The sequence below is a fragment of the Calliopsis andreniformis genome, chromosome 1 (genome assembly GCF_051401765.1).
Source record: "Calliopsis andreniformis isolate RMS-2024a chromosome 1, iyCalAndr_principal, whole genome shotgun sequence".
In the NCBI taxonomy this organism is placed as follows: Eukaryota; Metazoa; Arthropoda; class Insecta; order Hymenoptera; family Andrenidae; genus Calliopsis; species Calliopsis andreniformis.
The window spans coordinates 9290983-9318492 of record NC_135062.1 but is presented as its reverse complement, the minus strand read 5'-3'; the positions used below and the strand labels follow the sequence as shown (position 1 = coordinate 9318492).

Genomic DNA, 27510 nt, shown 5'->3' with positions numbered 1-27510 from the left:
TCATGTATTCGATTTTCAAACAACAGTTAAAGGTGAATTCATAACTAAAATTGATTTACTTTATAATGAACGAATTCATATAGAACTAAATAAATGTATCAGTTTGCAAAAGGAGAACAGTAAAATGAACTACAAGGCTGTATTTCGTTTCAATTAAATTTGAAATTTTTGGATTAGAAAATATGTATGGAGTTATAGTGTTCACAAAATTAAGCAGCTTGTGAAAGCATAAGCTAATAGAAATTTAGAAACATTAGTTGTAATTCAAGTGAAGTATTCATTTGTATTAATTTACATGATGAAAGATCATCGTTTAAAATAGCTTCGTTTTTCTTATCTACTGCTTTTAATAACTTTAGTGATTTCTATAATTTATAAGTTTTTAAGAGTTGTTGCTCATTTTGCAAACAATTATCAGTCTTTATGTTTTTTTAATAATATTAAACAAAAATTCACTCATGATAGCCTTTAAGGGTTAATTACCTACATAACAAATACAATCGAATAAATTGTTTGCAATTACCATTTATCACAACACTTTTTACATTAAAATCAAACAAAGTTATTAAACTTAAATATTTTCAAATTTGTCAATGCAATTATTTATGATGAAACGACTAAAGAATTTCAAATATCCCGCCAAAAGTCTCGCTCCTTCGAAGTAACCACAGAAGTGACTAAAGTTCCTAAAATCACTAGAACAAAACCACTACAACTCGTCTCTTAATGAAAATGCTCCTTGCCATACGATCACAGATTTCCAAGGTTGGCGAACCTGGTAATTGGCTATGTATTGCTATCTCGTCGTCTGCATTAAAGGGCAAGTGACAGTTCGAGCTATATTGTTGACATTCGTATGAAAATTACGTTGCCGCGTCGTGCTCCCGAAAAAGCGATTTTTGTAAACATATCAAGATCGAGATACGAGTGAGCGTTTCCTCGCAATACAAATGATCCTCTCGATCGGACTCTCGCGAATCGCGTTATACAAGAGGAAGTAACAACATATTATATGATAATCGGTGTTTGAGGAGAATAACAGGCATCGAGGTTTAATAGATTTCAAACGTTTTGTGATCGCGCTCGAGTGGGTATCCATAAGCTTCCCTACTGTCCCATATCGATTGGTATCGTTCAGCAGTCGTAACAATGATCGCTTACTGGGAAACTCTCTTCAAGCACCGTCGTAAACGTTGCTCCCAACACTAGGGTACGATCTCGGACAGTGAACGATAAAGTACGTGCGTAAAAGTGAATCAATCTGTATAGCATTACGCGCAGTACCTACACCGTCGTCGTTCCCCAAAGAAAACCATCGATTCCCTTAATTAACGTCCCTTTCATTCTAACGAGAACAATTCACATTGAAAGTAAGTTCTACTCCGATCTCACATTCAATTATTGTTTATCTCTCGAGTAGGTGCACTCTCAACGATTGTCTCTCCAAACATTTATTCATTTCCGGTTTGTAACACTCGATGCAACCGTCGTTTCGCTACATGAATATTTATTTACATACTACTCTAAAGATGCAATGTGTATACTGAATTTTTAATAATAATAATAAGGAACGAATTGAATGAAATTAGTCGAGTCGATGTCGAATGAAAATTCGCGAAAATTTGATGGATATCGATCATAGATTGAGAGTGTTTAGGAACGAGGAAAACTGCGCGAGGAAAAGTAGCGCGCAAAAGGTTCGCCCTGCGTCGAAATCAAGGTGCACGGGACCAGAGAGTGATTTCTGCCTAATTCGAAACATTCGACGTCGCTTCGACGCGCTGTAAAAATTGTTGTTTCTGCGCAAAAACGGGATCGGAGCGGGCGGCAGTCGCGTCGTCGTTTTTTCGCGCCAGTAACGCAGTTGACATTTTAAGAGGCACGGTGGACGCACCTGCACGCGATTTCTTTCGAGGAAACAACCCGAGCTGTTGCGCGTATTAATCATCCGTGACATTTTCGTTTCTATTTATAACGCCCGCGTTTGAGGATGTCGATGGGATTTCGATCGAGCGTGTTCACGAAGCTCGAGCGAAATTCGAGGCGAAGAGCTCTGAGAGGTCAATCAAAGCGTTCGTTGTTTTCCATGAATACAGGTATCATCCTTGATGGACCATCGGTCTGATTCGTTCGATCGCGTCGACGAGGAGGATTAAAGCTTTCGCATGGGAGAAAATCGATCGTGGCTTCGTGTGTGCGCGCGCGATACATACATACGTATATAGATATATCATATATATGTACATTTATGTATGTAGAGCGTGTGAGAAGTGACGCGTGTGATCGATTAGAAATCGGCGAAAGATCGTAACTGTGAAGTGACTGAAAAAGAGCAGTTTCGGCATGACCTGTGGCGACAGCAAGGGCTCGTTAGAAACTTCGGGCGGGGAGGAGGAGGCATGGAAGCTGAAGCTGGTCGGCAGTCTCACCATCAGGGGCTGCAGCTTACCCTGCCATCCCCGGGAATCCCCGGATTGGACGTCGTGAGAGCCTTGCACCAGGTGTGTTATTTACAAATTGAGGAGAGGCTGGCAAACCTAAAAGGCTACAGAAAGGTTACTTCTAGAATTTTATTTTTTTAATAACAGAAATGGCAATTTGTGGTCTTCGATATTTTATTGTGTATCTTTTGAGTATACAGAGCGATCGGTAACTGGTGGTACGACTGATCAAGGGGTGATTCTACATTGAAAAATGAGTCGAAAACGTGGAATAACATGTTTTTATTCGAGGCTTGGTTTTCGAGGAAATCGATTTTAATTTATTGTCGTGCTTTAATTTATTGTCTTGGCTCAAAGTTGTGGTTACTATACTGGGTAATTGAGAGTACACACTAAAACAGGATATTTATTTAGATACGATATATTTATTGTTATGAAAGAAATTGTTGAAAATATTGGCCATTCTTTCGAATACACGATTTTATTCTTCGAATTAAATTTCTATTTTCATAGGCATGTTTAAAGTCGATTTATTTACATACTAAAAGCGTCCATGTGTCGTAGCAGTGCCCAGTAAATTTGAACTAAAAAATTGATCAATTATTTTTTGAGATATTTGTTCTACAAATTCGAAAAATGATGTTTGGAGATATACATGTTTTAGTTTTACGTAGTGAAAAGTTGAATTAGTAAAATATTTACAATCTCAAATATGCAATTTTTACATCAGTCCTGCAGTTTCTTCGTGAAATTCATTAAAATTGTAGAATGATAGTTTCACTCTACCAGAAGTATTACTGTAACGAGTCTATTTCAACTGTGAGTCGCTGCTACAAATTACTACCCACGCGGCAGCTGTCACTCATAAGTCTGTAACTTTGATAATTTTTAGAATCGTGAAATTTCTTTTTAGCTTATTCTTCCTATATTAAAGTAGTGAAAAATCTAAAAATAATTGAGTTTTTGAAACTGTAAACCGAAATTCTCACTTAAAATAATACGTGTCTCAAATAGCGTGTCCACTTACGGTTGTTTGTCACAGTTGCTCTCCAAGAGTAGCCTTAAATACTGCGCGTTGGTAAATTTGATTCAAGAGAGCAATTCGTGATAGTTTTACTCTGAAGTAAATATGTACTCTTAGTATTGGGTAAACTTCCATGAAATCCATTATTTTGATTCGTTTATGTACCGTAAACTGAGAGAATATTGGCAGTTATGAGTTTATACCTTTCAAAAGAGATTATATACAAGATAATTACGATTATAAAAGTAAGATTCTCTTCTGGTATATCTGGTACAATATTTTCTTGTTGAATACTTAATTTTTGCAAACGAATGAATGAAGGAATAATCGTCAAATAAGTGAAATATTCAGTATAAATTGACCGTTTTTAGTATTATTTTTTTGCAATGTCCTATCACTTTGTTTCAGTCTTATTTTTGAGGAGATAAAAATAAGTAGTTATTGAATTAATTGACTTCAGAAATGTATAGTATACGTGAAATTTATATTCTGGTTGCTAGCAATAAGTCAGAAGTTTATAACCAGTAAAGATTGTGTATCCACTTTACGAGGAAGTATCGTTGTGGTCTTGAATCGCAAGCGTTCTTTGAGTAAACGCTGTACAGACTTGCTTGATTAAATTTTACTGAATTTTATTTAGCTAAATTTAAATAATCCGTCCCCATTATTATTTTTTATGGGATCGTGAACATTACAAAACTTTGACAAGGGAGGTGAACAAATATAGCGAAAATGTATGCCCTACGATGAGCGATTACGATTTTACAAGCATCATAATTTATCGTCTAGTGACAAAGATTTTAGTTTTTACAATTTTCTTCCTACTCATTTGAACGTATTATTGATGAATTATTTATTAATTCCAAATATGACATAAATTGGAAAATAAAAGTTTGTCTTTTAAAGGTTAATTAAATAAACCAAATTAATGCAGTATTAAAAATTAAATAGTAATAACAATTAAAGCGAAAATAATATTTGAAATGCTGTACATTTTAATATTTCAGCAAATGACGCAAAATAATAATGGAGCAATTTAATTATTTAGGAATAGAATTTTCAATAATTTGAATAAGTTCAATTAACAGTGCATTAAATCTTGAAATTTTTTTAAGAATTGTGTGCTCATTTTGAACACATCTTTGCAGAATAAACAAGACAAATCGAGTTGTGTATGTCACTCTGTGTCGTATAAAGTTAGTATGAATGGAGAAAGTGCTATAAGTCAGACGTCATTATCTACTGAACTGTCATTATCTACACTTGATACACCGGGTAGCTATTAGATAATGCTGTCACATTTATCAAACTTTCTATCTTCTATTTTATTTAATGATTTCAATTTTGGGTATTTGTACTTTATTCTATATCCTTGATAGCAACTTTATTTATAAAGTAATTTCTTCTGGAGAACTATATTAAAAAATATACCCATATAAAAGTTACAAGGTTGTTTTGATATCGATATAACGTAAACTGAATTAAAAATATGAAACTTATTCCTTTAAAAGAAAATTGTATTTTTATTATACAGTGTGTGTTTAATTTTGCATTTAGTTTCTCAATATATTTGCATTTCAGATCGTCCGTTTATCAACAATTAAAAATTCATATATCTACAGATTTTGCATGCAACTCTACAGAATCTGTGTTCCAGATTTCATGAAAATTTTTTTTTTTTTAATAATCCTTTGAGTCAATTTTCATAACTGTTCGCTACATTTCAGTAATGCTTGAACTTATTGAACTATAACATTCTGTTTTTAATTACAGTTAATATAATTAATATGTATTAATATTTATATATTTATATTTATATTAATATAATTAATATAATTAATATTGATAAATATCTAAGTAAAAAGGCCAAAGACAGATACTTTCAGGATGCGTACGTCACTGTTGTCTTATTTAATTTCCCCCAGTGCACGATTAATAGAAGTGCCTGCGATGGGAAAGGGAGAAGCAGGTGGTTTTGCACCCTTATCTGAGCCATCGATTTCATGTACTCCGATGCTGTTATTCATTCTTCTTCGTTCTCTTTAGCCTCGTGATCCCTTGACCTTGAATTACCTGTGATACTAGGTTACCTTTATGTAGATCCAAGGTCGATCGGATCAAGGAGAATATGTCATTTAATCTTTAAAAAACGCAATACTGCAGTACCAAGTCTTACTTCAGTTGCAAAGCTTTAATAAATTCAGCTCGTATAAGCTTGTACTTATTTTCTAATTTATTTAGAAATTCATGCATTTGATTATTGCGAAAATACTTAAATAAATTCTGATTGTGTTACTATAATGATATGTTTTGATATAATATCATTAAAACTTTTGATAACATTCAAATACAGTTTCATAATCTATGTTTCTATAAAGTTATACTGATTCATATTACTACCCAATTGTCAGATTTTCATTCAATTTAGAAAAAGAAAAAATTCAAAAATTTCTTTGGATCAACATTTATCATATATTCCCCAAGAGTTTTCGTATTAATTTTTGTTTATAGTCATTTGTAACACCTTAGGAAAAAATGGCATTTTATATTCTTACCCTTTGCATAATAAAATGTTTCCACTTCCATTCGAATTTTTATTATAATGACTATAAATGACGAGGCAATAATCAGATATCTTATACGTGTAATTATGAGAAGGGGGTTATTAGTCGTTCAGAAACTATTGGGGTTTTCAGTATGAACTAATGATGGGATTGTGCATCGGTGTCGTAGAAATACTCGTAGATACAGCAGATACACTCCTATGAATGCGCCAAGGCACCGTCATTAAGCGTACATAGCATATTAAACTCGGGATATAATCGGTGACCGCGTGCGAAATTCACGCTTAATATTACCATAGTACTCGGTCATCATCTTTATTCACCTCTGGTGGGCGGATTTCAGCTTGACACCGACACAAAATTGTAGCTGTTTTTCAATTATTTAGATTGTAATTTTAAGGGGTCATATAAAAGTGGGAGTTTTAAACATTCATGGCCTTTTGCGAAAGTTGTTGAACCACACATACTTTCATTGAATTGAAGACACATTGTTTGTACTAAAAATTAAATTACACGTACATACGAAGGGGCAAGGTGAACTTTTCTTTTCTTGTCATTGAGTTTCGGTCAGACTACGAATGTCTGACTAGAATTGTACTTTGATACCAGGTCAACGTTATAATTTTAACTTGTATTATTATGTGAACCAAGTAGGTTCAGATATTTTGTATACAGGGTGTATCATACTGGAATTAGGCATTAACATGATTTTTGAATATTGAATGAAACTTAATTGACGATTTTACACCTTACATTGGTTGAAAGTAGCAAGTAGTTCATGTTTACAAATATTGAAAGTATACTGATATGCAGATATAGTTAAGGAAAACCTTTTAGATGTAAATATGTACCTTAATAATTCTTTTGTAAGAGATGAAAAAGTATATTGGTTTGATTGGTTATTATAGAGTACAATTTAATAAAAAGGATTCGGCAAAATTTAATATTTATCAGTAAAATTAATACCAGTGTAAATATGCTCTATTCTGAATCATTAATTTTGTCTTCTACCATTGTTTTTCTGTTTACATATAATTATTTATAAGACCTTACGAGTCACAGATATGTAGGACACCGTAAAAAAATGATTTGTTAAAATTCCAAATTTCTCACACTTTCTCGATTGTTTATGGCGTATTACTAAAAAAAATGTTCTTGCATTTCTTTTTCCAGACTGTGATATCGTTACGTTCCGCGCTGGACTCTTCGCGAGAAGAGTTACGTCGTTTTAAGGAGAGCGTCGGCGATTTTTCTGGCGAGAGCTACGTTGACGTCGTCGAGAGGCTCGCCCTCGAGAATCACGTCCTCAGGCGCAAGATCCTAAGTAGGAACAGTGAGTTTTCTAGTGATGCTGCCACAAGCCCGCCGCCCCAGGCACGTCTTTTTCCACTTGCAGTAGAGGACATCAAAGAGTGAGTCTTAAAACGTCTTTCTGTGTGCAATTATCCAGCTCGTCTGCGGATTCTTTTTTCCTTTGTTATCCACCAGTGCCCTGGCTTTCTCGCTTTGCGAAATGATACATGTAACGACGCGTACAAAGTAGACAATATTGCATTTGTTTTTTATGCACGTGGATAGTGAGCAATAATTTTTGAAATTATAAATTAATAAGAATCATAAATTAGTAGGTACATTTATTATTACTTTCGACGTGAAATTTGTTAAATTAACGTTATTATACTATCGGTTTTTCAGACACTGATTTAACATCATTTCGAATAAAAGATTATATTTTTAGAAATATTTTAATATTTATTTTCTAGTTCTTGCAGGACAAGAATGATTATGAAATTATCATTTTCTTATAGTTATGTAGTTTCATTTGGAAATTTTGATTTAGCATATCAGAATAAGTTGCTATTAAAAATGTAGTGTAGAGGCTGTTCGACAGCAAGTGTGAGAAATTTTAAAAAGTGATTTTATGTGCAAAAATAAGAGAAAAATGAAGAGTGACAAACTTTCATTTGAGCTTTTTAGATCTTAAAATACCTATACATGAAATATGTCTGACTTGAGAACCCATTCTACTGATATCGCTGCATCTGACCACTCTGACCTGGGCTAATGCACTGACAGTAGAATAACTCTCAAGTCAGACACATTTCTTGCGTACTTTAAGTACGTTTTTTTATTGTGACATAACAGAATCATTTTTTAAAATTTCTAACACATTCTAGTTTCGAACAGCTAAACATTATTAATCTATAGAACATTTAATTCACTGTTTACTATCACTGTTCATCTTCTTCCTTCGCGTGTTTATATACAATTAAAGCTCTAATTATCCATGTTTATACGTCCCATAATTAACACAAGCTAACCAATGTTTTAATATTACATAGTTAAAAATTTGTTTCCTAACTCACATTAAAGATATTAATGTCTAGTTGATCAACACTTGACAGATTGTCTAATCAGGCAGATAAGCGTAAGAGGCTAATTAATTACTGAAACTTTCGTGACGACATTAAAACCAAGCCACGCACCACTAACGGTGCCTCCTAACGGCGAAGCTTCATAGCGTTAATTAAAAAGGAACTGGTGGTCTTGATGCACCTATTAATAACCACGTGTAGCACGTGCACACGATCGCATTCTCGCTGTAATTCTCACCCTGTAAACCGTATCAGTCTGTCAGAGCAGGCAGGCGTACCCATGGAGGCGTCCAGGGACAAAGTCGTCATGGACGACGTGCCCGAGGCATCTAAGCCGGTCATCAGAGCACGGAGCGGCAGCAGCGACAGCACTGGTGATTCGCAGTCCCGCGAAAAGGCGTCGAAGAGCCATGCAGAGCCGTCGCCCAGGGAGCAGAGGTCGAAGTCAATGATGTCTGAGCGCGACCTCAGAATACAGACCCAAATATCAGTCGCCAGCACGGAGGACCTCAAAGGCGGTGACCTAAACGAGGCTGCTTCCGATTTGTCCGATGGACAGTCTAAGGGCGAGGAGGATTACGCGAGCGAGACGCAAGGAGATCGATTGGAGGTGCCAGAGAAGGATTTGGAGGACCTGAGCCTGAAGTCTGTCTCAGATGGTGATAATTCGGTGTTCAGCGATAATCCAGACACGCAGTTGACGCAGCAACAGCAGCGTCTGAATCAGTCCACCGATCAGCCGAAGACTAATGACCAGTCGGAGAACGAGTCTGAGGAGTTGGATGACATCGAGCTGATATTTACAACAGATGACACGTGCCGTGACCTTGGCCTGCAGGAGGATCTTGTGTCCATCACGGAGACCGAGACCTGGCAGCCACCCACGACCACGGGTCAGCCAGTGTTATTGAAGTACACGAAGTCAGCCGACGGCGAGTCTTTGGTCTGTAATGGCGAGAAGAATAGTTCTGTGGAAGAGGCTGCCTCTTCCCAGAGCTCTAGTATAGATCGCGAGGAGAGCGTGGATAGGTTCGACGAGAGCTCTAGTACGAGACTTAACAAAATGTGGTCACAGTGCTCGGTGCTGGTCGAGACTGATATCAGCAAGTGTGGGGTCGTCGAGGAGCCTGAACATCCTACCAGACATGCGGTCAGGAGGAACACTTTGGCTGCGCCTCCTACTGCCTACAGGTAATTATGTACCTGCTTTTGATGTTGCACGTGGTGGTTGTATAGTAAGTTTGAAAGATTTTTAATGATTTATGTTTTGAAGTATTTTGAATCACTTGGACAACTGTTTGAAGCTTTCAGGAATTTTTTAAGATCTTGAGGATTTTAAAACAATTAGAAATCTTAATATCTGTGGTAGTAGGGCAAATCGACAGAGGTTACATATTTCTATTTTTTAGTTTAAGTTTTGGATTTTATTATTCTCTAGCTTTTTACAGAAGAGTTCTTTTAATCTACTCTGCTTGTGTTAAAATATAAATTACAATTTTCTTAGTTCCTTTAGACAGCTAAGTCTTTGTTTTTAGTTCTGATACATCTATAAATAAATATGTATTTATAAATAATCTGGATAAAAGATCACATTATACAAGATTAAAACTCTCAAGACCATGTTCTTCAAGGTATTCTACAATTTTTAAATTTCCTAGACTTTTAAGGTTTATAGCATTTTTAAGTTCTGTCAAATTTTCCAGAATGTTTGATTTCAAATGGTATTCGAGGTGATTCGAAGTGACTGCTGGCCTACAGCTAGCTACACGATAGTGTATTGATTTCTTTTTGCGTTGCACACACGCTTGGCAGGCCAGAGCGTTCAACGCTGTGAAACTGTACGCACTTGGAAGCATTGTTTCGTAACGCTGTACGGTTACACAGTAGATCTCTTTATGGCGTGATAAAAGTTGAACATTTTTTTCTTGGACAGAATAGCTCATTTGTAACATACAGTTCCTTTGTAACTTTTTTCTTGTTAAGAATTCACATGTGTAGGGATAAATCGATTTCGCTTGAAAATTCAAGATATACAAAAATGTTGAGACTAAGACACCTACAAATTCATATATTTTGATTATCAATTGCTTTAGAACTGATTATTGAATTAGTTGATTCATTAATATAAAGAAGTTATTCTTCCCAATCTCCATTAAAACTTTGTTACAAAAATTTACATATATTTTACGAATTAGCTACATTTTCAGTAATTTTCAATAAATTTCAGTGAATATTCTCAAAACATAATTTCAAATTTTCAGTAAATTCTATCAAATTTTCTACAAATTCTATTTCATTATCAGTTCAAAAAAAATAATGATTTACTGGAAAAAGAAACGCTATACAGTTCGCTTCAACGTCTTCAAAGAATTTTACATCGTGTAGGGCTCTTCACTCAATGGAGAAGACTCTCACGTTAATATGTGCATGTATTAACTACAAGTACTTTAATTACCCGTTGAGTACTTAACAGCTATGAAACGTTTTCATTTATTTCTGACACTTTTTATTAATACACTCGCCAGATGTAAGCGTTCCTAATATAATAACTGATACATATGTATGCAGATAAAACGTCACAATTTAATCATGTTTCCTGTCCATTAACGTACGCGTGTATGCATGGTTACCCGAATGAGGGTAATGTGAAACTTGAAGCTCGCAATTACTACTATTGTTCCCATTCAAATGTTTTAATTTATTCTTTTTTTTATATTCTATGGTTAAATATAGTATTAATTCTACTTAGTAAGAAGTTGATCTCATTAAAAATCGTAAATGTCTCTTTTGTCTCATGGCACAGCATTTTCTGCTAGAAACTTTTACCTTTAAAATTAATCCATATGTTGATAGCTAACTTTGCCAGCTATACAGTACCTGGCGAAGTAGATCATACTAGAGTTCTGATAGTAACAGGTTAACTAACAGCTGATAGAGTCCTCATATTATTTATTCAACATCGTTAGACAACATTTTCACCTGAAACTTTTCAACAGTTGCTCTCGAAGACACTCTCAATACTTAATGACTAAAAAAATACCTTGCGTTCTAATGCATGCGCTTTCTCAATTTAGTTAGTCATATACTTGGAAGAGATACCTAGGACCAGTTGAACTGTTCACAGGTCAACGTGGTTAATTCCATTTTTTGAATTGATTGAACATGAAAAAAGTTCATGTGGGCATATATCCGAAAACGCTTACTTTTTTAGTTGTATGTTATTTTGTGTTGTTTAAAATGCTGGCCCAAATTCCATGACAAGTGAAGAACACGTGGGGCACTTTTGGAGTACAGGTTCTAGACATAAGAACCAGGAAGAAAGTTCAAATGCACATATGCCTGAAAACGTATAATTCTTTATTCCATTTCTTGCCTGCACGATGTGATGTCCCCTTTAAGGCTCCACTGGAATCAGAGTTACTCCAGCCCTTTAAATGAGTGACTCATGCTCATGGATTTTAAAGAAAGCATCGCACTGTACGTAACCTATAACAGCGCATAACTAAAAATCTAAGCGTTTTCGGACATATGTGCACACGAACTTTTTTCGTCTTCATGTCTAGAATCTACCCTCTAAAAATGTCCCTCATGTTTGGAAACACTCTGTACAAATTCTGTCTCGACTTACGTCTTCACCGATTCGCGTCAGTCATTAGTTACGTCCAATTAGAATATAACTTCGAAGCATTACTGGTACGAGCTACCATTATGACCCCATCGTATCAGCTTCCACCCTCTAAGCCTCCTTTCACCCATCACTGAACATCTCCTCGAGCATCCAAGGAATCAATTTGACGTCAAATCCTTTCAAAGGGGTGACTTATCGCTTTTCCAGGCCAATCATCCACCGAGAGGCTTTGGCGGGCAGTCGTCGAAAGAGTGCTGCCCCGTTGAGGCCTGTGATGGACAGGATCAGTGGGGCAAGACGAGAATCTGGCGCTCAGACAGACATCTCGGCGCTTCCAGCCCACTGGCGTTCCGAGAGCTACCTCGCGCACAAAGTCGCTCACACGTTCACCACGTTGCCCAGCAAGTTCGCCCTGCCGACGGGGGTGCCTGGCAGACTTAGGCTTAGCGACAAGACGAGGGAGGCCAGGAGGGTGATGCTTTCGGACATCAGCTTTACCAGCATGGTGCCAGAACTGTCTAGAAGCGCTGATCATCTATGCCACGATCCACACGCACAGGTAGGGTCCGAGTTGGGGTCAGACTCGTCGTAGTTTTTGGAAGTAGGCTTGCTAGTGGAAGAATGTTATACACTGCGATGCGTGACGTTGGCATTGGTGTAACTTTTTAGGGTTTTAGTTGCGAAGATTTAGATAATGATTTCCAAATTTTATATTGGCTGTGTCAGTTTCAGGTTTGACATAAGACCTTTTGATATAATTTTGCCGATTTCATTTTATTATGCAGAGGGTTTTGTAAAGTTTGGGGTCATGTTATGAAACACTGTGTATATAAGTATATAAGGTTCTTCAAATTTAAAAGTTTTAAGAACTAAGACTGTGCTAGTGTTATACACCGCAGTGTAGTTTTTGCTTTGAAAAGTTTGCTGTCTTACAACAAAAGTTTATCTTCAGAACTGATTAGATATTATGATTTCTTTTCTTTGTCGTCTGAGTTTCTTTCATCAATATTTTATAGTTTAAGTTTGGGCTTATTAACACTCAAGTGGCATTTCAGTCTGTCAGCTTAAAGGAATTAAAAGATATTAAAATATTGTTTGGTTCTTGACTTTGAACGATATTTTCTTCTTCTTCTACTGTGCAATCATGATTCTTATACTGTATCTGTAATTATTATTTTCATCTATGTACTTGGACGTTCTTTTTAACATGTACCCACATAGATGTAAGCTTATTACTCATTTTAAAGCATGAAGCTGAATAGAAGTGATTACTTCGATCAACAGGGCGATTAATTCAGAAGTTTGTTAATATCTATAGCTATAGCAATTTCTTGTACCTTGTAGTGATATATTATTATTAGTTATTTTTCATGCAAAAACATATTTGGAAATATGTATTCTTAATTTATTAAGTATCGAATATATCCATATATTCTAGATTGAATATTTTAATGTTTTTCTGTGCTTGTACTTTTCTATGCGTTGCTGCTTTTGTAATAGACCTGGGCAGAAATGGTTAGATTAGGCATTGATCTAGAGGGAAATTATTTGCTTGTCTGAGTAAATCAAAGTAGCTAAAAGTTTCTTAATTAATCAGTGATGTAAGTTCATTTAGAAATATGAATTTATTGAGATAACAGTAAATAGTAATAATCATTTATTACATTTTTAAAATTCTCATTTATTACATTATACGATTCCTGAAATTCTAATCTGTAAAGTGAATTCATTTTAAATACACAGAAACGCGTATGCTCTATAATATTTTATCAATTTTAATCTCTGAAAAATTTCACTGAAGTAATGTCCAGATCTGTTTCTTAGTGTCTTGCTTTGTAGCTTTCTTATTGTATTACGTTATTGTACTGCGTAAAACACGTTAGCTAATAGACACCAAGTGACTTGTGTACCCAAGAAACAGTGGATAATAAAGATATTTCAACGATGCCCAACGATCTTATATTTGCCATGACTCGATGAAACGATATGCTGTGCCGCGTAGGAGGGAACTGAACTGCGCAGAACGCGTTGCTTTAATTACTATGTTAAATTCCTCTATTATAACAGACGATGGGGGCAATTGTTTTCTTCTTCGAGCCATCGTGACCGATCCCGCGATGCTAAGTTTACGAGAAACCTTTTAATCAATTCTGACACGTGTTACGTAAAAGATAATCGACCTGACAGGATATGTTTACAAGTTCCTGGCACAAATGTGCCTTTAATACAATCGTGTCATAATATAAACTCACCTACAAACAGAGGTACTATTAAAAAAAAGTTTCTTGGCAAAATAAGATAGTAGTCTCGACTAGTTATACATACTTTTTCTTCATGGTTACGTAATTTAATTCATACTGAAAGCCTAAAGAATTTGTTTCTAATAGTATGTAATTTGCACCTTAATTAAAGTAATATATTTATTTCAATTTGGAATTAGAGGTAAGAATTTACTAGTGGGTGATATTCTAATATATTTAATTGAGTTTGCCATGGAATTCGTGAAATAAAGGATTCAGCATATTTGATTGATACAGAATATAATATGCTGTAATTTGATGGCGAATTAAATCATTTGTTGAACTTGAACTTAAGTAAATTCGTTCTTGGACAGATCAATACTTTTTACAAAAAACACAATTTTTGATCATTATCTCTTATGTGTCAAGAAGTAATTTTCTTCATTTCAATAATACAAACTGGTGGATTATTTCTTATAGGAATTAAAATGGATGCTTATTTCTAACATTGGAAATAAGAGATATTTCTAATAAAGGAACAAGGCTACCAGAAAAACAAAAATGTTTTAAAATAAATAAGAAAATGAATTACCAGGTTAATTTCAAAATGACTTAGAAAGTTAATTGAAAGCTTCACCTGGCATTGGAATCACTGAATATATTGTAGTAGAATTTCCAGCGGACGTAGCATGACAGTAAAGAAAGGGACGATAAATCAAGGTAGCTGCGGCGGAAAACTGACGAGAAACTTCTTAAACGATTCTCATGAGCATTACGTAAACCATAATTAAAATACGCCCATCAGCTCCAGTGCATAATACATGTATGGTACTGTCATTGTAGCAGATTGTTCCTGAAAAAGAAAAAAAGAAACATTTCGTTTTTTTATATGCTTACACAGAAACACTGTGTATGTAATATAGGGAAGGTCGAACGAACGGAGTTAATGTGATTCACTTTGATGATCGAGTTGTAATTCCACGGTCTCTTCGTCGGCTTGAGTGACTGATTGATGCCTTCGTTTCATTTCTTCGCGATACCGCCAGTTTTTAATGCTAGTCGCATCAGCGAACAACTAGTCGAGATAATATCATTTCCATATTTTGTTTCATCAATCATTTTTTTGTCGATGCCAGGAAAGTGTAATTTAGCAACACTGTATCGTTATGTGGTAACTAAAGCTGCTTTGGAATAGAAATCTCTGATCCTTTCTCTACGGTTTGGTTCCGATAATGGCTTTTCTTAATGGGTTTGTTAATTAACGAAATTCGAAGTGAAACGTAGATATGTGTGTCAAGAATTAGAATTAACATGTTGTTTCTAATGATATTTGAGTCCTTGTTCATAAATAATGAATTCAAGTTATTATAGTGGCTAAATGAAATTAGATTTAGAATTCAATTATTATGGAAAAAACTGTAAAAATTAAATGCGAATGTGAAAACTTCAACGAAGGAATTTCTGGACAATTAAAATTATTATATTTATTATTTTAATTTTGCAGAATTATTTTTTTTTCATAAATGTATTAGTATCTTATTTCTAACTATATAGTATTGCAAATTGTACTTACTTAATATATAATTAGACGAATTAAAGTGTTCTCTACTATTTTAACATATAAATCAGGAATCTAGGAGTGCATATACACTGCACTTTTTGGGTACTAGCACTTTGATGTCGCCAGCGCAAGATAAGAGTGACGAGACAAGTAAGGAATAGTCAAGTGCATATTTAACAGCTTGTGTTCTCAAGGGTATTGATTTTTACGCCACTTGAGAGGTTTCCAGATTCGCTGTTATATTTCTACGATCTATTTCAGTTCAGTTCTCTCATATACGAAGAAAATATGAGAATATCAAATTAAGCCATAATACAGGGATTTTTATTAATTAACATAGTACTAGATTTAATACTGAAGCAAACTTCTTATGGCTACCTTTCTTATTTTTAATAGAATATTATACAATTTAAAGTTATAATCGCCTGAAGTTTAAGTTATAATTGCTCTAGATATAATGGAGGTTTTGATGTAGTTCTATTTTCAGTATAATATTTCCTCATTACAGATTATAGAAGAGAATAGAGGGAAACAGAAAGTATAAAACGAGAAAATAATTTCAAGAAATATTGAAAATATTGACGAGCTTATAATGAGAAAATACTGCACAATGAATAACTGGAACCCTGAATAACAGAGGTAGCAGTGATCAATACCTGACTAATCGAGATCCTGCTGTAAGAGGAGTGGCTTTAACATGGAGTGTATTTTAATTTTCACAAATTTCAACAATATTTATCTCTTTTTAAATATTTTTTACACATACATATTTAATAACATAAAACATAAAACTTCTCAATATTGCTACTATTGAAATAAATAGGTAAATGATTGAAATAAATATTTTACTTTTTATATTAAATATGAGGAACCTAGACAACTGTTAATCATAGAATCTGGAAATGAGGCAGATAAAAGACAGACATATAGCTACCTACTAGAGTATTTTTCAAAATTAATTAACACCTTGATTGGACATGTCAAATATACTGATATCCTTATTTTAATACGAATATAAAAAAATTATATGCAGGTGTTATTTACAGTGAAGTAAATCATATCAGACTTAAGTGTTAATAATTTCTAATAGCATATATAATGAGAAAATAAACTCGTTAGTCTATGAAAGGCAAAGTGAAATAGTTAATATGTCTGCTTTCTTGTAAAAGAACTTTCCACTTCACCATTAATTTAAATAAAATTAAAAATTGAGTTTCCTTTGTTCCAGACTTGTTTCAGTTCCCGTGGCTGTAACCTTCGCACACCAGACGCGTATCGACGCGAATCCTTGGGCTCTCCAGCTGGATTTTGGCCTCGTTGCAATCCCAGCACAGGACTTCCTAGCCCCTGCGAGTGTCGTCTGTCCACGGACCTCTATTCGTCACGGTACCGTGGGTCATTGACTTCGATTCCATCACCTGGTCTAGAGGTTGTCAGTGGTCCTTCGAGAAGACACTCTTGGAGAGCAACCGCGGCCTCATTCGACACGTGGAGGGTTCCCGTGGCCACATCTACCCCGAGGCCCACCTGGTCCTCCATGCCATCCTCGCCCACGCACGTGCATCCTCCCACGGCGTCCTCGAAGACTTCCAAAAACATCCCCAAGAGGACGCGGTCGAAGGTTACATTCCAAGGTAGGTTTTCTTCTGTGAGTGAGCTGTTATTTTTGTGTTATTAAGTTTTTTAAGAGTTCTGGAGTTTTAAGTAATTTTAGAGGAATGAAAGAACAACCTGAAAGACTTGTATTTAGAGAAGAATTTTCGAAATTTAGAAAGTTTTAAAAATTAAGGTGCTGATAGTGTTTATGATTCAATTTGTTAGGATCCAATCTCATCAGTTAAGAGTTAAGTAATAGATAATACATATGTAGGTTTAAGAAAATTGTTATAGATCTCATTAATGAGAAGTGTTTTTATAAATTTATGTAAATTCAGGGTTTTATACTCTTGACAAAATAATTTAGGAAATAATAATGTAGAAAATAAAGGAGGGCGTTCATTCATTCAAAAATTGAAAATATTAACATTAGTTCTTCGTAAACTCAATATGTAGTCTTTTATAATCGCAGTAACTACAACTAAACTAATTTAAACTAACTAAGCTTCAAACTCAGCCACACTGAATCAACCTTCTAGCACATAGTAAGTCCTTGTATTGAATGGAGTCGTATCATAGATTCAGATTTCCTCGTAACATTATAGGATATCTATGAACAGACGAGTAACTCGATCATAAATCATAACTAATCTCTATTACGAATATAACTTCTAATATTATCTTAATCCACTGCCTCCAATTCATCAAATCTCTGCCTTTCTATGCCACCAATTTCTACATCCCTCTGAATTTCGTTTCATAAACTCAAAACCCAGTCCACGTCCTATATCTCCCTGTTCACCCCACTTCGTTTCGCTGTAATTGCTTTCGATATATCTGCAAACAGAGCAACCACAACCATTTTCGCCAATTGGAATCGCGGGGCATATTTTTGTTTGTTCGTAGAGTGCCCGATGACGCGAGGCAGTCTGCCGAATCTGCGCTCAGATTTGGTCGGCGGTGATAACAGTGGCGATTCGACCGAGTCGTTGATCGACGAGGCGGAGGATTATTTGCGACGAAGCATCGATTCGATGCTGACGATTTCCAGCAGCGGTGTCAGTTCAGATTATTGGAACCGGCAAACTGCGAAGCGGAGACGCGCGCGACGCTACTCCGAGCCTGATCTCATCCGCGGCTGGCATCCGCCTCAGGACGCCAGACCGTACCTGCCAAAGGTAGAGTCAATCACTGTCTATACTGTCCAATTATGCAGAAAGGCAGTAGCTACAACAAAATGAGAAATTGAGTTTCTTGCATTTTTGGATAATTTTCAACATTTTGTGTCTTGTTTTAGCGAAAAATAGCAGTAACATATATTTAGTAGATACTGCTTTCTTCCATAGTTGGGCAGTATACGTATGTAGTAAATTGTATAGAGTCCTTCCGTGTTGGCGAGTTCCTCTCTGTGGTTGGGTTTAACACTGGATAATGGGAGGAGTTCATGTAAACATGAGATCTATTTGACCTTGTTGTCGAGTCACAACCATTTCTGCATTTTCCTTTTGATGAATTGAGTTAGTATGATTGAACTGTTTACGACTAACTCTTGCTACTTGGTGTATAGTGTTGAGTATTCTGTGGATAGTGGGAGTTAATTCATGACTCTAATTTTGTGGTTCTTTCGATTTTTAAAGAGGACAGAAGGTTAACACATTCATGGTCCATTAAAGGGGTAGACATCAATTCATCTGTACATTCAGGAAGTCGATACTAGCTGAATTATAATTGTTAGAAATTGGAAATGAAAGAAAGTGAAGAAAATATATGAATGTTAATAATTTATATAACTTTTTAATGAGAATTTCAGCAAGAATTTAATAAACTATCGCACGGAATCGTTGTTCAAATTATCCTCAGTCATATCTGGCTCATAGTGCTATGAACATACTCATATATTGTCTTTACCTTTAGTAATAATAATTATTCTTAAACTATTTAATAACTCGAGAGGTTTCAATAAAATTCAATAAACATGTACATAACTTCTATATATTAAAACGAATATATTCACTTAAATTATAATTTAACAAAGATGTTTGTGTCTTGTGTACAAAAGGTTTTCCAAAACAAGAAGGTTATCTTTCATTGAACTAGAAAAATTAATAAGAGAATATAATTTACTATAAATATTTTTACTAAACGTAGAGAGTTTTAAAAAACGTAGAAAATAAAGGTAAGCTATTATTCAAAATTTACCGCGCTTAGGTTTAAAACTCGAACATAATCGAAAATCGAAAGTCTCGGGTTTAGGTGGCGCGGCGATCGCAGTCGAAATGTTCGCGCGTGTTAGACAAGATGTGTGTTCGAATTACAGAAACTTCGTAATGAATATTGTTAAAGGTATTGTGTGATATTTATTCAATTAATACTAATACTAGGTACATCTCATCTCTCTAATGTAATAAACAGTAAATTATTTTAATTATCTCAGTTTACTGTTACTGTACATATAGTATATCTACTCGAAGCAGAATTGTTTGGTTACAATTTTTGTCAATTGTTTTCGCAGATACCGAGAGATCTCAAGCTGGATCACCTTGTGAAGGTTATATCGCCGGAAGGAAGAGTTCTCCAAGGACGAGTGAGATACGTTGGACCTGTGCCAGGTCGTGAAGAAGCACACGTAGGCGTGGAGTTACCTTATTTGAATGGCTCCTCCGATGGCACTTTTCATGGAAGAAGATTCTTTGACTGGTGAGTTGTTTCAATTATCATAAAACAGACTATTGTGGTAATACACGTTTCCTACATACATACATATATCGCCCATTTGCTATATATCATTGCTGAGTTATGACTCAAAAGTCATAATTTTTTAAGACATGTGATGACAACTTCATTGGTCACAAGAACTGGTTTTTTATACTAATCACCCAAAAATATTTTTTGAGTGACGTGATTCTTGTAGTAATCAATTTCGATATTTTTGACTTTTCTCTTATTTTGGCTCATAGGGTACTTGTCCATCTGTGTCTTCGAATTAAAATTATTTATAAAGGAAGAACTTTTATACATAAACTGAGATATTATTTTTTTAAGTTTACTTAATAACATTTAAGATTAACAATTTTTTCTTTAAAAACGATTTTAATTTGAAGGTACAGAAATAAGTACGGACACAAAAACATGGGCAAGCACTTTAGTATCATTTCTAAAAATTTCTGACACCTATTGTTTCATTACTGTTATTGTGACACCTACTGTTATTGTGACACTTATCTTTCAGAAATTTAAGTTACTTGAATTTATTAATAATGACAAAATACCAATTTATTTTATATATATTAACTTTTTCTATTAAGCCATTAGAAACGGTATTAAAAATCGTTGATATTTTTACACTATACACTCGTATAGAAATAATTTCTATACGGGCAAAGGCAAAAGTGCTCCTTCCTACTTTGTGAAAATGTTTCGTTTGTTTTCCCCTACATTTCCAAAAAGATTGAACAAAGAACCTTCCTAAAGTTCCCTTTAGGTATTTGAAGCTATTATATATACTCCTTTTAGTTTCACGTGTATAGAAAGCTCCATTATAAATTGAAGAAAATTCTATTTAGTAATCCTCGCTTATCCCAATATGCACGTAAAAGCAGCAGCCCCTAACCCCATTACTACTTCCATTAAGCACCGTTCGCTACATAGTCTGCATGATCGGTAAATCCCATCGTTCTAAATAGAACTTGTACGCGTGTCAAGTCACGGACTTCCGTGAAGCAAACGCTTCATCGCTTCGCTGGAACAATAACGAGGCCTTTTATTGAGCGCGTGTCGGTCGCGTTCCCGCTGTTAGCAGTTCTCATTAACACAATGCCGCTGTTGCGACTCTGCATTATTACCGCAGTGAAAATAATACTAGCGAAAAATGTTTCGCCGAGCGTGACGCAAATATTGCATTACGAAAGTAAAACGATACTGGTAGCACGCGAACCGAGCGAGTACGAATATTCGGCTGAAATGTGAAGAATTCTCTTCATATTGCATAAAAAGTCTAAAGTCCCTGCTTGTTCGTTGACACAGAAACAGAACTCGGTCGTACGTTTCGTATTCTAAGGGTAGAAAAACAGAATAAATTTAACTGTGAAGTCTTCATGCATTTTGTGTGGTGGATTGTTTCATGTATACTAATGTGCATAAGCATTTGGTCACTTTCACGTTATTGCAATATGTAAAATACACTAAATAAAATTCTATAATATAGTTTTGGGTACAAATATTATACAGGGTGTTTCGTAATCAACATTTTGCAAATGAATGGATTGGTCTTGGAGGTCCTTTTGCAACATGGTCAGTGATAAAAAATACACATAGAACCATTAACCGATTAAAGTCCCAAAGATACAAAAACGCAACATTTCACTCGCCATTTTTTTTAGAAAATTGATATTATTGAATTTTGCTTCTTCATGTATCTGTTATGCTACGCTTACGCTATTTTGGGCCTTAATGGGTTTAAAGAAGCTCAAAATTTGTTAAAATTGATATTTCCATTTTCCCACGGATCCTTCAAATAGAAAATTCTTCACAATTTGTACACTCTGTTGTTGCAGCAGAGAGTTAGAGTGTCGTTCATAGAAAGTCTTCAGAAGGTCGATTAGATTGCTCAGATTTCAACGATTCAACTCTAAAGTAACCGTCTCGTTGCACGTGATTCCATGATGCATTTGTTTACTGCTGTTGACGGGCGTTTGGATCGCTATCTTTGGAAGGTTCCTCGGGAACAAGTTTCCAGGAACTCGTTCAAGTTCTCAATTAAATCGGGCGTTTGTCGACGGAAGCGGTCTTTTCCGAATAAACTTCTGGGTGTATTTAATTTCGTAATTGCGTCGTGTTTTCGATGTAATAAGCCGCGGTGCGACAAGCGTGTCTGCGTGACAAAAGCAATTCCGTTTGCGATAAACCACACTCGAATTCGTGCATGCACCTGAACGTATGTGCCCCTGCGATCATTTATGCATGCATAATGAGAATTTCATTATGGGAACTCGGTTCGATAAACTTTTCATTACTTTTATCGGCTATTGTTTTGCATTAGAGGAATTATGATAATTTATTCATTAGATTTTGTAGGTCTCTGGTTTTAGAAGAGGTGGGGTGTAAAGTAATAAATTAATGACTGAATAATTGTTTTAACAGTATTTTTAGTAGTAGCAGTTAACTATTTCAGCAGTTTAACATTGTTTTAACTTGTTTAGAAATATCCTGTATCTGAAGTAATGGGAAGACAAAAATAATTGGATAAAAGAGTTTTCAGATAATAGGATAATTACTTTTTAAGATTAGATTTCGTTTATTTAAATAAGAATCAACAACATTATCGATTATGAATATTTAAGGATATAGGTAGGAAGTTGTACTGCTTGATTTATATTTATTGAGATATTATTCCACATTTCTTAGTAAGGAATTCAGTGATAAAATGGTAAAATGGATTGAAAATATATACAAATATTTTAAAGATATTTTTTGCCATCAATGTTTACATGAAAAATGTATGTATTAGCGCTGGAGATTCTTTGTGTTAAGTTTTACAACTGATTACAATGTGCCTTGATCGAACTTATTACTTGTAACTACTAAAGGTTAACTAGGGAAGTATAAAATGGAAACGTGACTTTGATCGTGTATTTATGAATTCTGCTGTAGAAACTGCACCGACAGAACAATCAAGCAACGACGTGTCTATTCTAAGTCCATTAAGTTACGTGTCACTTGTCTAGATATCTTGTAGGTATAGAAAAATCGAAAGGCTTCTATAGACTATAGGGACTTTAACAATATTCCCACAAAGAATACAGAGAATGCAAAAACGAAGAAGATTAACTTATATTTTGTTCAGTCTAAGTTTTGTTCTAATTAAATCACTAAATTTCAAATTTTGTTCAAACCTATTTATAGGACGTGCGATTGAATCAGTGAGTTGATGAAGAGTACAAGCTCAAAAACTATATTTTGAGATATTTGGTCTTAAGATGTAGTTCTATGCATTTTACATATGGTTTCGAGATTATTTGAAAATGGCTAATAATTTTGATTTTGTACTGTTCTTCAACTCTCATTGATTCAATTTGTGACCTAAAGATATGAATCCTATTCAATTTCAAATTATATCTTTAATTCGTTACTTTCTCGATTCGCTGTATGCTATTATTTAGAATTCCGTTTATAACTTTTTTACTTTAAAAAATTGCAGTGAGTACAGTAAAAAAGTAAAATAATTTTAAGGCTTCTGTTATCGAGGTCTTTAACATAACTACTAAAAGTTGCTTTTTCTCCTTTAATTTTCCTTCCTGTAACGTTCATCCATTATTATTCTCTCCTGCCATTCCCTGTCGTTATCTTAGCTTATGGAAATAAGGAAAAATCGACCTGTGCCATTCTTCTTCTCAAGAGTTCAATAACAGTGGAGAACTCGCTGGCTTCCAGGGTCTGACTTTTCAACGTCGTCATCTATTCTCCTTTAAAATTCACGATCACTCTTCGTTCGCAGAATCGAACTCTAATACTTTGGTCAGATGTGTGAATTGATGATACGGGCGACGTCACCTTTACCCGAAGTGTTTTGCTGTTCGACAACACAATGAATAAGTAATGCTGTCTCCGCCGTGACTGTAGGTCGATGTAAGTGCACGCTGCACGCTTATGTTGGATACTATGTGCAACTGTGGCACCGACGATGTGCAATGTACGTTTTAGTAGCGGTATCTAGCGAATATATTATTCTATATTGTGCTATTTCTACGCCTACTATGGTTAGACATTTCACAACACGCTCAGTATAACTGAAAATGAATAATAATTCATAAGAAAATTTACATAGGTATTGTTAAATAATAGAAAATAGAATTATTAGAATTTTTTCTGTGAATACTTGAGACAATTGACTATGTGAACTACTTTATTATTTTTTTCTCTTTAAAGATAGCTTTTAAAAAGTGTCTCTATTATTTGGCAAAATTTCACAACTTTTTAGACTAGAATAATCATTTTAGTTATTTAATTTTATAGTCTATCAGTTCTATTGGCACATCCTTTCTCGCGTTATTTTATTCACTTTCATTTTATGATTTCAAAAGAGTTTACTTCTATGTTACCATTCCTCTATTTACTCTAACTTTTAACGTTACCTATCATTAATTTTGTTCTAAGGGAGTCAGACAGTCTTACAGACAGGATTTACAAAATCAGATTACGCATTCTGTTTGAAAATAAAAATAAACTGTTCCACGATCGTAGCATGCGCCGTGTATGGTAGTGCCCGTAAATTTATTGCAGAGTACTGTAAACGTAATGTTCTTGCCTCTGTACGCGGTCGATAGCGAAGACTGTCACATACGTTATCGTGAGAAACCTTCTTCTGTGAGAGCCTTGGAAAATTGCTCCAAGTTTGGCTCGCAGAGCTCGCGTGACGGATCGTCGTCCCTGAAACTGCACCTCCTCAGATTTTGATCTCGAGGAGGTATCTAATGCGTTCGTTCCTAGACTACGTATGTGTAACCCTAGCTTTGCATGGAAATGTGACCGAAGGTGAATTCCTAACGCAGTTTCAACGAGCCACCCTCAGAGCTTTAATCATCGATAAGGCGTAATTGCCTTGAGAAGGAATGTTATGAGATTTAGTACCCTTTTTGATATAGGAAGAATGGAAATTTGAGGCGATTCGAATTTCTGTTTTTGCATTCTTTTTGGTCATGAATTTTCTTAGATTTCTATGCGAAAATTTAAAAAAAAGGAAGTTTTTTTAGTGACAGTTATCTAAATTAAAGCTAAGTCCTTAAACTGAAACTGAATTTAATTTTCTTATCTCTTGTTCTGTTTTCATCTTAAATGTCCCAAATACTGCAAGAGTAAATATAAGTTTTGTATCTCAGAGCCAAAATGTATTAGGTCACAGAGAAAAAGTATGGATTTAATGCACTCTGGCATTGTGGTCCAGAAATATAGTGAATTAGTTACATCTTTATGAGATGTTTAAAATAAAGTAGAAAATTGAATTAATTTTTAATTTAAAGGTCAAGTTTTAATGTAGCTAAGCTTGAGCACAGAGTTTCCTTTCTTTCAAACCGATTAAAAATGAATAAGTATGCTGTACAAACAAGCAGTCCTAAAAGATTCAACAAACTCGCTCACTTGCGTGACTCGTCCTTATTTCTTGAAATTTATTGGGTGGTAAAAATGCGAGTCCACGCTGTCGAGACTCCGGAGTGCTCCACGAGGGAAATGCAAATGAGTTATAAGGCTCGTGCAACGGGTCTCCGTTACAATGCACGTGTTACGTCGCTTTCGTTCGATTCTTTCGTGAAAGGCAGCCGTGGCGGCACCGAGAACTGTGTAACATTGATCTCTAACCGGTCATCAATTTTTTCCCTACTGTTAACTCGTACCTACACTGTGTGCTTCACAGTGGAACACGATTTTCACTGTTCCCTGCTTCGATAGGATTTCTTGCCTACTCGCTGTTACAACTGGCAAATCGTGCTTGCGCTGCTGATGCCATTTTTTCCTTTCGTTATTGGATATCTGAATATCTGGGACTGGTTGATTTTCCCACATGAGGATGTGAAACTGAATAATGTTTAGGAATACCAATGATCGATAACAGGACATGAGTTATAGAAACATTAGTTTTATAGAATTAGAGTAGGAGGGGGGAGATGATTCCTATTCTACTTTACTAGTGACGTCAGACAATTCTGTTCACCTGGCATCCCTATAGTTAAGGGAATAAAAGTAGGACTAGGGGAGTGAATTTTATTCTCTTATTACGTTACTAGTGATGTCATTTCTCTACTCATGTCTCTATTTCCTTATGTATGTTACTGTTGACGTCATAAAGTATTCCTTGTCCTTGGCATCTCCGAGTATAAGAGACATTTTGGCTAAATATTAGGGTATTGGTATATGAGCCAAGTTTCAAGCCTTGACACACTGTAAAGCTTATGTATCCAGGCTTCAAGTTTGCTTTATCTATATCCATGTAATGAAACTCTGCTATGTTATATTGAAAATCATAAAAAAATTCTACAAAGAAGGTAGCGTGTTTACATTTTCGCTACCCTTTTGTGTTTCAGCGATCCCGATCGCGCGATCTTCGTGCCCTTCAAGAAGGTGATCCTAGCTTGGTGCACTACCTGACCCGAGCCTCCCAGCAGCCTGACGACTCCTCGAATTCTGTTGTCCCAGTGCACCATGTGAATCGATGGAACACGTACGTACAACCAAGGATCTCAACAGGTACGTGAACAACCTCTTCATACTGTAACGAACCACCGCTACTTAATCTGAATGTGGGTAAGTTCTGTCACAAAGCGGGAAAGAGAGATTGAGAAAAAGAAAAAGGGTATACATTAGTTTCGGATGTAAATCGCGTCTGAAACTCGGAATTCAGGCAATTCGGTCGATTCTCGTTTGAACTTCAACGTTGTTCCCTTCTGTCAATCGAGTATGTGATAACGACTTCTGTTAAGTTATGTTGCGTTAGAAACTATTAAGATGTACCAAGCGAAAAACGACGATTTAGCTGACTGTTGACGGAGAGTCGACAGAGTATATATTTTGTGTAACCGATAGTCAGTGACGTAGAACGTACTCTGGAAGATCCAGTTCGCTGATCTCTGCGATGAAACTCTCCACAGGAATGGGCGATCAGTATTATCATTCGGTTACAATGACGAAAGCACAAAGCTGCGTCGATAGATCTCTGTCGTGGAAGCCGCGAGCGAGTGAAATCGAGAGCGATTTCGACGAAGTTGATGAGGCAGCGAAGAAAAATCGTGCTTTGTTCCCTTGTCGTCGCAACAGCAATGAGGGACTCGCTATTGTCATTTGATTTTATCGCATTGGTGAAACCTAACCGGCTTGACGACTGTTTTTCATTACACGTGTGTGATACGTTCCCAAAAATGCGTGTATTCGACGGAGCGAAATAGTTGTGATAGAATTGCATATATATGAGACTATTTTTGTAACTATTTGAGAATGTGCGGTTGACTCGAGGAGTGGGGCATGCTCGAAACGTTTTTTAATTGTAGATCTAGAGTATATCGATGGTTCTTGATATTTATGGTAATACTACTGA

General features: G+C 35.4%; 1 protein-coding gene and 1 long non-coding RNA gene across 3 annotated transcripts; one reads left to right on the top strand and one right to left on the bottom strand.

Moving 5' to 3' along the window:
- The first annotated feature begins 876 nt into the window (after positions 1-876).
- Positions 877-27510, top strand: LOC143179236 (uncharacterized). Of its 2 annotated transcripts, none has more exons than XM_076378364.1 (9): positions 877-1237; positions 2097-2501; positions 7203-7441; positions 8660-9595; positions 12240-12591; positions 17062-17467; positions 18336-18607; positions 19942-20126; positions 26504-27510. In XM_076378364.1, exons 2-9 carry the CDS (start codon positions 2400-2402, stop codon positions 26565-26567), a joined length of 2556 nt encoding a protein of 851 aa, XP_076234479.1. In that variant the 5' UTR covers positions 877-1237; positions 2097-2399; the 3' UTR covers positions 26568-27510. The 2 variants fall into 2 exon arrangements, with proteins under 2 accessions (XP_076234479.1, XP_076234486.1); XM_076378371.1 differs by lacking the exon at positions 877-1237 and adding an exon at positions 1268-1370.
- LOC143179250 (uncharacterized) lies at positions 13709-15942 on the bottom strand. The gene is made up of 3 exons (XR_013001927.1): positions 15846-15942; positions 14910-15125; positions 13709-14284 (listed from the first exon to the last, which is right to left on the bottom strand). It is a non-coding gene; the product is annotated as an uncharacterized LOC143179250 (long non-coding RNA).